Source organism: Panulirus ornatus, chromosome 38 (genome assembly GCF_036320965.1).
Source record: "Panulirus ornatus isolate Po-2019 chromosome 38, ASM3632096v1, whole genome shotgun sequence".
Lineage (NCBI taxonomy): Eukaryota > Metazoa > Arthropoda > Malacostraca > Decapoda > Palinuridae > Panulirus > Panulirus ornatus.
Genome location: NC_092261.1, coordinates 28,413,506 through 28,424,939, shown reverse-complemented (window position 1 = coordinate 28,424,939; position 11,434 = coordinate 28,413,506). Strand labels below are relative to the sequence as shown.

General features: G+C 53.8%; 1 protein-coding gene across 1 annotated transcript in view; it reads right to left on the bottom strand.

Moving 5' to 3' along the window:
* Positions 1-9,236: 9,236 nt before the first annotated feature.
* The window catches only part of LOC139760959 (transmembrane protein 45B-like), a 180,625-nt gene continuing 178,427 nt past the window's right edge, over positions 9,237-11,434 (bottom strand). The window contains exons 4-5 of the mRNA XM_071684742.1: positions 9,538-9,660; positions 9,237-9,284 (exon numbers count right to left, since the gene is read on the bottom strand). Of these exons, the coding sequence (XP_071540843.1) occupies positions 9,237-9,284; positions 9,538-9,660 (171 nt within the window). The remainder of the gene's footprint in view (positions 9,285-9,537; positions 9,661-11,434) is intronic.

Here is an 11,434-nt window from a genome sequence, read left to right as displayed (position 1 = left end):
CCGTTCGTGGCCCAAGTGTGGATTGGATTCCTTAAGAATTGAAATTTGTTCTCATACACAAAGGAAATATTGTTCATAAGAGCGATAATCCTCAATTTGCATTTCAAGCCGCGAGCCGTATGTTTCAATGTCCCATTATACACAGAAATACACTCGCTAATGTATACTGAAGATCTTAATGGTAAAGTAAATCTTCGAAGTTGGATGGGTAGTTGGACATGTCCGAACGGTCGAGTTGCTAAACACATCAATATAAGAGAACCTTGATATGGCCTTTCGCTTTCGTTGTTCTAGTTTACGATACTATTGGGTTTATGTTCACTCTTTATGAGATAACACAAAATATATTCCCACCTCTTAGAAAAATTTGTAAGGAAATAGGAGAATAATTGCAGTCAAAAAAATTTTGCGAACCCGGAAATCGGCATTGGATTTATGGCAACTCCTCGTCTGTCTCGTCTTGCCCTCTTAATGTGTTATTATTTATTAAAATACAGCAAACCACTACATTATACATTATACAAAGACTTACAAAATACCCTAAAGATAAACTTTTCATTTTAATTTATATTCTTTTAACTAGGCACTTTTTTTTATACAATATACTTAAATGTTTTGAAAACTAAGTCACTTAGATATACATCTCAGAGAGAGGCAGTTTTGGAGGGTTCTGGAAAGACGTTTAAAGTAATGCTTTAGGCACGTTATAAATCAAGGCTCAGGCGGTAATGCGAGTGATGTCCTACAATGTGGAAAACACGACTACAGACTTCATCAACATTAATTTGTATATAAGCGAAGTCACTAACTCTTAAGAACGATCATTTTTAACCCCACACAAACTATATTTTTAAATCTAGCTTTAAGACAAATTAGACAAATTGACTTAACAGGATAATTTTACAAATGGAATTTGAAAATTTCAATTTCTTAAGAATACGACCCCTCGCCGTTTGATAAGTAAACAAATGTATATATATGTGCATGTTTGAAAGTGAATGCAAGAGTTTTGGAAAGAGGGGCAAGTATGCAGTCTGTTGTGGATGAGAGAGCTTGGGAAGTGAGTCAGTTCTTGTTCGCTGATGATACAGCGCTGGTGGCTGATTCATGTGAGAAACTGCAGAAGCTGGTGACTGAGTTTGGTAAAATGTGTGAAAGGAAAGCTGAGAGAAAATGTGAATAAGAGCAAGGTTATTAGGTACAGTAGGGTTGAGGGTCAAGTCAATTGGGAGGTAAGTTTGAATGGAGGAAAACTGGAGGAAGTAAAGTGTTTTAGATATCTGGGAGTGGATCTGGCAGCGGATGGAACCATGGAAGCGGAAGTGAATCATAGGGTGGGGGAGTGGGCGAAAATCCTGGGAGCCTTGAAGAATGTGTGGAAGTCGAGAACATTATCTCGGAAGGCAAAAATGGGTATGTTTGAAGGAATAGTGGTTCCAACAATGTTGTATGGTTGCGAGGCGTGGGCTATGGATAGAGTTGTGCGCAGGAGGATGGATGTGCTGGAAATGAGATGTTTGAGGACAATATGTGGTGTGAGGTGGTTTGATCGAGTAAGTAATGTAAGGGTAAGAGAGATGTGTGGAAATAAAAAGAGCGTGGTTGAGAGAGCAGAAGAGGGTGTTGTGAAATGGTTTGGGCACATGGAGAGAATGAGTGAGGAAAGATTGACCAAGAGGATATATGTGTCGGAGGTGGAGGGAACGAGGAGAAGTGGGAGACCAAATTGGAGGTGGAAAGATGGAGTGAAAAAGATTTTGAGTGATCGGGGCCTGAACATGCAGGAGGGTGAAAGGCGGGCAAGGAATAGAGTGAATTGGATCGATGTGGTATACCAGGGTCGACGTGGTGTCAATGGATTGAACCAGGGCATGTGAAGCGTCTTGGGTAAACCATGGAAAGTTGTGTGGGGCCTGGATGTGGAAAGGGAGCTGTGGTTTCGGGCATTATTGCATGACAGCTAGAGACTGAGTATGAACGAATGTGGCCTTTGTTGTCTTTTCCTAGCGCTGCCTCGCACACATGAGGGGGGGAGGGGGATGTTATTCCATGTGTGTCGAGGTGGCGATGGGAATGAATAAAGGCAGACAGTATGAATTATGTACATGTGTATATATGTATATGTCTCTGTGTGTATATATATGTGTACATTGAGATGTATGGGTATGTATATTTGCGTGTGTGGACGTGTATGTATATACATGTGTATGGGGGTGGGTTGGGCCATTTCTTTCGTCTGTTTCCTTGCGCTACCTCGCAAGCGCGGGAGACAGCGACAAAGCAAAATAGATATATAGATATACTGAAAGTTTTTGGATTCCTTAGGAATGTTGAATTATCATCAAGGAAAAATATTGTAACACTCAAGTTAAACAGGAAGAAAATAGTTTTAGATTTCATGTGTGATTACGTCTAGACACAATTCAACTTCCTAGCTGGATATGGCAACACTTGGTGTACGATAATCCCAGCCATTCCATCCATGTGTGTAAGATATGCCAGCCATGGCAACGCTTGTGTAAGATAACATCTGATTTGGCAACACATAGTGTATGATAACATCATTCATGGCAACATTTGGTGTACGATAACCCCAGGCATGACAACACTCGATGTACGTTAGTGTACGATAACCCCAGGCATGACAACACTTGATGGACATTGGTGTACGATAACCCCAGGCATGACAACACTTGAGGGACATTGGTGTACGATAACCCCAGGCATGACAACACTTGATGGACATTGGTGTACGATAACCCCAGGCATGACAACACTTGATGGACATTGGTGTACGATAACCCCAGGCATGACAACACTTGAGGGACATTGGTGTACGATAACCCCAGGTATGACAACACTTGATGTACGTTGGTGTACGATAACCTCAGGCATGGCGCCTGCGCAGAAGCCCTCAAACTTCCTCCTCGTCCGAGTCCTGGAGGATGCTCTTGGTGTGGTCGGCGTCGTTGTTCGCCAGGCTCTGTGGTAGAGTGTGGTGGTGGAGGCTGTGGTAGAGGGTGGAGGGAGGTAATGCCTTGATCCGCAGGTGAACCAGTGAACCAACCAGCGCCATGATGACGAAGATGGTGGCGTTATGCCATCAAGGCGTCCCTCAAGGCCATCAAGGCGTCCCTCAGGACCATCAAGGCGTCCCTCAAGGCCATCAAGGCGTCCCTCAAGGCCATCAAGGCGTCCCTCAGGGCCATCAAGCGTCCCTCAGGGCCATTAGGGCGTCCCTCAGGGCCATGAAGGCGTCCCTCAGGGCCATTAGGGCGTCCCTCAGGGCCATGAAGGCGTCCCTCAGGGCATCAAGGCGTCCCTCAGGGCCATGAAGGCGTCCCTCAGGGCCATGAAGGCGTCCCTCAGGGCCATTAGGGCGTCCCTCAGGGCCATGAAGGCGTCCCTCAGGGCCATGAAGGCGTCCCTCAGGGCCATGAAGGCGTCCCTCAGGGCCATCAGGCGTCCCTCAGGGCATCAAGGCGTCCCTCAAGGCCATCAAGGCGTCCTCAGGGCCATGAAGGCGTCCCTCAGGGCATCAAGGCGTCCCTCAGGGCCATTAGGGCGTCCCTCAGGGCCATTAGGGCGTCCCTCAGGGCCATCAAGCGTCCCTCAGGGCCATGAAGGCGTCCCTCAGGGCCATGAAGGCGTCCCTCAGGGCCATCAAGGCGTCCCTCAGGGCCATCAAGCGTCCCTCAGGGCCATCAAGGCGTCCCTCAGGGCCATCAGGCGTCCCTCAGGGCCATGAAGGCGTCCCTCAGGGCCATGAAGGCGTCCCTCAGGGCATCAAGGCGTCCCTCAGGGCCATTAGGGCGTCCCTCAGGGCCATGAAGGCGTCCCTCAGGGCCATGAAGGCGTCCCTCAGGCCATCAAGGCGTCCCTCAAGGCCATCAAGGCGTCCCTCAGGGCCATGAAGGCGTCCCTCAGGGCCACCAAGGCGTCCCTCAGGGCCATGAAGGCGTCCCTCAGGGCCATGAAGGCGTCCCTCAGGGCCATTAGGGCGTCCCTCAGGGCCATGAAGGCGTCCCTCAGGGCCATGAAGGCGTCCCTCAGGGCCATTAGGGCGTCCCTCAGGGCCATGAAGGCGTCCCTCAGGGCCATGAAGGCGTCCCTCAGGGCCATGAAGGCGTCCCTCAGGGCATCAAGGCGTCCCTCAGGGCCATGAAGGCGTCCCTCAGGGCCATCAAGGCGTCCCTCAGGGCCATGAAGGCGTCCCTCAGGGCCATGAAGGCGTCCCTCAGGGCCATCAAGCGTCCCTCAGGGCCACCAAGGCGTCCCTCAGGGCCATTAGGGCGTCCCTCAGGGCCATGAAGGCGTCCCTCAGGGCCATGAAGGCGTCCCTCAGGGCCATTAGGGCGTCCCTCAGGGCCATGAAGGCGTCCCTCAGGGCCATTAGGGCGTCCCTCAGGGCCATGAAGGCGTCCCTCAGGCCATCAAGGCGTCCCTCAGGGCATCAAGGCGTCCCTCAGGGCCATCAAGGCGTCCCTCAGGGCCATTAGGGCGTCCCTCAGGGCCATGAAGGCGTCCCTCAGGGCCATGAAGGCGTCCCTCAGGGCCATTAGGGCGTCCCTCAGGGCCATGAAGGCGTCCCTCAGGCCATCAAGGCGTCCTCAGGGCCATCAAGGCGTCCTCAGGGCCATGAAGGCGTCCCTCAGGGCCATCAAGCGTCCCTCAGGGCCATGAAGGCGTCCCTCAGGGCCATGAAGGCGTCCCTCAGGGCATCAAGGCGTCCCTCAGGGCCATGAAGGCGTCCCTCAGGGCCACCAAGGCGTCCCTCAGGCCATCAAGGCGTCCCTCAGGGCCATTAGGGCGTCCCTCAGGGCCACCAAGGCGTCCCTCAGGCCATCAAGGCGTCCCTCAGGGCCATTAGGGCGTCCCTCAGGGCCATTAGGGCGTCCCTCAGGGCCACCAAGGCGTCCCTCAGGGCCATTAGGGCGTCCCTCAGGGCCATGAAGGCGTCCCTCAGGGCCATTAGGGCGTCCCTCAGGGCCATCAAGCGTCCCTCAGGGCCACCAAGGCGTCCCTCAGGGCATCAAGGCGTCCCTCAGGGCATCAAGGCGTCCCTCAGGGCCATTAGGGCGTCCCTCAGGGCCACCAAGGCGTCCCTCAGGGCCATTAGGGCGTCCCTCAGGGCCATTAGGGCGTCCCTCAGGGCCACCAAGGCGTCCCTCAGGGCATCAAGGCGTCCCTCAGGGCCATGAAGGCGTCCCTCAGGGCCATCAGGCGTCCCTCAGGACCATCAAGGCGTCCCTCAGGGCCATGAAGGCGTCCCTCAGGGCCATTAGGGCGTCCCTCAGGGCCATCAAGGCGTCCCTCAGGGCCATTAGGGCGTCCCTCAGGGCCATCAAGGCGTCCCTCAGGGCCATGAAGGCGTCCCTCAGGGCCATTAGGGCGTCCCTCAGGGCCATCAAGCGTCCCTCAGGGCCATCAAGGCGTCCCTCAGGGCCATGAAGGCGTCCCTCAGGGCCATTAGGGCGTCCCTCAGGGCCATTAGGGCGTCCCTCAGGGCCATCAGGCGTCCCTCAGGGCCATGAAGGCGTCCCTCAGGGCATCAAGGCGTCCCTCAGGGCCATCAAGCGTCCCTCAGGGCCATGAAGGCGTCCCTCAGGGCCATCAAGGCGTCCCTCAGGGCCATTAGGGCGTCCCTCAGGGCCATCAGGCGTCCCTCAGGGCCATGAAGGCGTCCCTCAGGGCCATTAGGGCGTCCCTCAGGGCCATTAGGGCGTCCCTCAGGGCCATTAGGGCGTCCCTCAGGGCCATTAGGGCGTCCCTCAGGGCCATTAGGGCGTCCCTCAGGGCATCAAGGCGTCCCTCAAGGCCATCAAGGCGTCCCTCAGGGCCATGAAGGCGTCCCTCAGGGCCATCAAGGCGTCCCTCAGGGCCATTAGGGCGTCCCTCAGGGCCATCAAGGCGTCCCTCAGGGCCATTAGGGCGTCCCTCAGGGCCATCAAGGCGTCCCTCAGGGCCATTAGGGCGTCCCTCAGGGCCACCAAGGCGTCCCTCAGGGCCATTAGGGCGTCCCTCAGGGCCATCAAGGCGTCCCTCAGGGCCATCAGGCGTCCCTCAGGGCCATGAAGGCGTCCCTCAGGGCCATGAAGGCGTCCCTCAGGGCCACCAAGGCGTCCCTCAGGGCCACCAAGGCGTCCCTCAGGGCCATGAAGGCGTCCCTCAGGGCCATTAGGGCGTCCCTCAGGGCCATTAGGGCGTCCCTCAGGGCCATCAAGGCGTCCCTCAGGGCCATGAAGGCGTCCCTCAGGGCCATGAAGGCGTCCCTCAGGACCATCAAGGCGTCCCTCAGGGCCACCAAGGCGTCCCTCAGGGCATCAAGGCGTCCCTCAGGGCCATCAAGGCGTCCCTCAGGGCCATGAAGGCGTCCCTCAGGGCATCAAGGCGTCCCTCAGGGCCATCAGGCGTCCCTCAGGGCATCAAGGCGTCCCTCAGGGCCATCAAGGCGTCCCTCAGGGCCATCAAGGCGTCCCTCAGGGCCATTAGGGCGTCCCTCAGGGCCATTAGGGCGTCCCTCAGGGCCATCAAGGCGTCCCTCAGGGCCATCAAGGCGTCCCTCAGGGCCATCAAGGCGTCCCTCAGGGCCACCAAGGCGTCCCTCAGGGCCACCAAGGCGTCCCTCAGGGCCATCAAGGCGTCCCTCAGGACCATCAAGGCGTCCCTCAGGGCCATCAAGGCGTCCCTCAGGGCCATCAAGGTGTCCCTCAGGGCCATCAAGGCGTCCCTCAGGGCCATCAAGGCGTCCCTCAGGGCCATCAAGGCGTCCCTCAGGGCCATCAAGGCGTCCCTCAGGGCCATCATGACTGTAGCTGAGAACCAGAGACCCACATTCTGCCTCCAGTGCCACAGCTGGCCACTGAATAAAGCTCGCTAGGGACCATATATATATATATATATATATATATATATATATATATATATATATATATATATATATATATATATATATATCGCTACCTCGCTAACGCGGGAAATGGCGAATAGTTTGAAAAAAAAAAAAAAAAAAATATATATATATATATATATATATATATATATATATATATATATATATATATATATATATATATATATATATGCTATACGATATATTAAATAGAGGGTCTTGAAACCTAGCGTGCAGGAGACACCAGCAGAAGGCGCAGTAGGGGCGCATGGCGTCCCCCTGGTACCCATAGCGTCCCCAGACCCAGGCTGGGGAGGGAGGAAGTCCCCGCCTTCAGCAGTGATGCTCACCGTCAGTCTGAGGCACTGGAGGAGGGTTAGTGAACAGGATCAGGGAGCAGAGAGGAGGATTAGGAAGCATGGAACAGGATCAGGGTGCAGAGAGGAGGATTAGAAAACATGGAACAGGATCAGGGTGCAGAGAGAGGATTAGAAAACATGGAACAGGATCAGGGTGCAGAGTGGAGGATTAGGAAGCATGGAACAGGATCAGGGAGCAGAGAGAGGATTAGAAAACATGGAACAGGATCAGGGTGCAGAGAGGAGGATTAGGAAGCATGGAACAGGATCAGGGAGCAGAGAAGAGGATTAGAAAACATGGAACAGGATCAGGGTGCAGAGAGGAGGATTAGAAAACATGGAACAGGATCAGGGTGCAGAGAGAGGATTAGAAAACATGGAATAGGATCAGGGTGCTGAGAGGAGGATTAGGAAGCATGGAACAGGATCAGCTTGCAGAGAGGAGGATTAGGAAGCATGGAACAGGATCAGGGTGCAGAGAGGAGGATTAGGAAGCATGGAACAGGATCAGGAAGCATGGAACAGGATCAGGGTGCAGAGAGAGGATTAGAAAACATGGAACAGGATCAGAGTGCAGAGAGGAGGATTAGAAAACATGGAACAGGATCAGGGTGCAGAGAGAGGATTAGAAAACATGGAACAGGATCAGGGTGCAGAGAGGAGGATTAGGAAGCATGGAACAGGATCAGGGTGCAGAGAGGAGGATTAGGAAGCATGGAACAGGATCAGGGTGCAGAGAGGAGGATCAGGAAGCATGGAACAGGATCAGGGTGCAGAGAGGAGTATTAGGAAGCATGGAACAGGATCAGGGTGCAGAGAGGAGGATTAGAAAACATGGAACAGGATCAGGGTGCAGAGAGGAGGATTAGGAAGCATGGAACAGGATCAGGGTGCAGAGAGGAGGATCAGGAAGCATGGAACAGGATTAGGGTGCAGTGAGGAGGATTAGAAAGCATGGAACAGAATCAGGGTGCAGAGAGGAGGATCAGGAAGCATGGATCAGGATCAGGAAGCTGTGAGGAGGATCAGGAAGCATAGAACAGGATCAGGAAGCATGCAACAGGATCAGGAAGCTGTGAGGAGGATCAGGAAGCATGGAACAGGATCAGGAAGCATGAAACAGGATCAGGGAGCTGTGAGGAGGATCAGGAAGCATAGAACAGGATCAGGGAGCAGTGAGGAGGATCAGGAAGCATGGAACAGGATTAGGGTGCATGGAACAGGATCAAGGAGCTGTGAGGAGGATCAGGAAGCATGGAACAGGATCAGGAAGCATGGAACAGGATCAGGGAGCAGTGAGGAGGATCAGGAAGCATAGAACAGGATCAGGAAGCATGCAACAGGATCAGGAAGCTGTGAGGAGGATCAGGAAGCATGGAACAGGATCAGGAAGCATGGAACAGGATCAGGGAGCTGTGAGGAGGATCAGGAAGCATAGAACAGGATCAGGGAGCTGTGAGGAGGATCAGGAAGCATGGAACAGGATCAGGAAGCATGGAACAGGATCAGGGAGCAGTGAGGAGGATCAGGAAGCATAGAACAGGATCAGGGAGCTGTGAGGAGGATCAGGAAGCATAGAACAGGATCAGGGAGCAGTGAGGAGGATCAGGAAGCATGGAACAGGATTAGGAAGCATGGAACAGGATCAGGGAGCTGTGAGGAGGATCAGGAAGCATGGAACAGGATCAGGAAGCATGGAACAGGATCAGGGAGCACTGAGGAGGATCAGGAAGCATAGAACAGGATCAGGAAGCATGCAACAGGATCAGGAAGCTGTGAGGAGGATCAGGAAGCATGGAACAGGATCAGGAAGCATGGAACAGGATCAGGGAGCTGTGAGGAGGATCAGGAAGCATAGAACAGGATCAGGGAGCTGTGAGGAGGATCAGGAAGCATGGAACAGGATCAGGAAGCATGGAACAGGATCAGGGAGCAGTGAGGAGGATCAGGAAGCATAGAACAGGATCAGGGAGCTGTGAGGAGGATCAGGAAGCATAGAACAGGATCAGGGAGCATGCAACAGGATCAGGAAGCTGTGAAGAGGATCAGGAAGCATAGAACAGGATCAGGGAGCTGTGAGGAGGATCAGGGAGAATTGAGGAGGATCTGAGAGCAGGGAGAAAGACCTGGAAGCAGTGAGCAGAATCGAGAAATAGGATCAGGGAGCAGTTAGATGAGGGAGATGATCTTACTCTCCCCCCCCCCAACCTGTGTATATACACACACACCCTGAGAATACACCCCCCTGAGAACCCCCCCCCCCCCCCCCCCCCCCCCCCGCCTCGCTCTCACCTGCAGGAGGGTGAAGTAAGCGCGGCAGACGGCCGGGAGGACGTGGTTCTTGTGGCACATCTCCAGTGTGGTGGAGACAGCGCACGCCACCACCACGTAGAACAGCAGCATGTGCACCTGTGGGAGGGGAGAACACCTTCTGTGAGGTACGACCACACCTGTCACGAACCACTGACCACACTGCCACACCTGTCATGACCACTGACCACACCTGTCACGAACCACTGACCACACTGCCACACCTGTCATGACCACTGACCACACCTGTCACGAACCACTGACCACACTGCCACACCTGTCATGACCACTGACCACACCTGTCACGACCACAGACCACACTGCCACACCTGTCATGACCACTGACCACACCTGTCACGACCACTGACCACACTGCCATACCTGTCATGACCACTGACCACACTGCCACACCTGTCATGACCACACCTACACCACCACACCTGTCATGATCACACCTACACCACCACACCTGTCATGACCACACCTACACCACCACACCTGTCATGACCACACCCACACCGCCACACCTGTCATGACCACACCTACACCACCACACCTGTCATGACCACACCTGTCATGTCCACACCTACACCACCACACCTGTCATGACCACACCTACACCACCACACCTGTCATGACCACACCTACACCACCACACCTGTCATGATCACACCTACACCACCACACCTGTCATGACCACACCTACACCACCACACCTGTCATGACCACACCTACACCACCACACCTGTCATGACCACACCTACACCACCACACCTGTCATGACCACACCTGTCATGTCCACACCTACACCACCACACCTGTCATGACCACACCTACACCACCACACCTGTCATGACCACACCTATCATGTTCACACCTACACCACCACACCTGTCATGACCACACCTACACCACCATATCTGTCATGACCACACCTACACCACCACACCTGTCAAAGACCACACCTACACCACCACATCTGTCATGACCACACCTACACCACCACACCTGTCATGACCACACCTACACCACCACACCTGTCATGACCACACCTACACCACCACACCTGTCATGATCAGACCTACACCACCACACCTGTCATGACCACACATACACCACCACATCTGTCATGTCCACACCTACACCACCACACCTGTCATGACCACACCTACACCACCACACCTGTCATGACCACACCTACACCACCACACCTGTCATGACCACACCTACACCACCACACCTGTCATGACCACACCTACACCACCACACCTGTCATGACCACACCTACACCACCACACCTGTCATGACCACACCTACACCACCACACCTGTCATGACCACACCTACACCACCACACCTGTCATGACCACACCTACACCACCACATCTGTCATGTCCACACCTACACCACCACACCTGTCATGACCACACCTACACCACCACACCTGTCATGACCACACCTACACCACCACACCTGTCATGACCACACCTACACCACCACACCTGTCATGACCACACCTACACCACCACACCTGTCATGACCACACCTACACCACCACACCTGTCATGACCACACCTACACCACCACACCTGTCATGACCACACCTACACCACCACACCTGTCATGACCACACCTACACCACCACACCTGTCATGACCACACCCAGGTTCCTGGTCTGGTGTTATAATAATGTTTCCTCTGTGCGTGAAGTGCATGACAGCCTGTGTGTCAGCACAGCTGCTGGTGACCATGATGATGTGGTGTGGGTCATGCCATACATCGCATGACATTCATGACAATCCACACACTTGCTTAATGACCAAATTATTCTCCTCGTGAAAGATAAAGATGAACTGATCATGGGATCTTGTCTT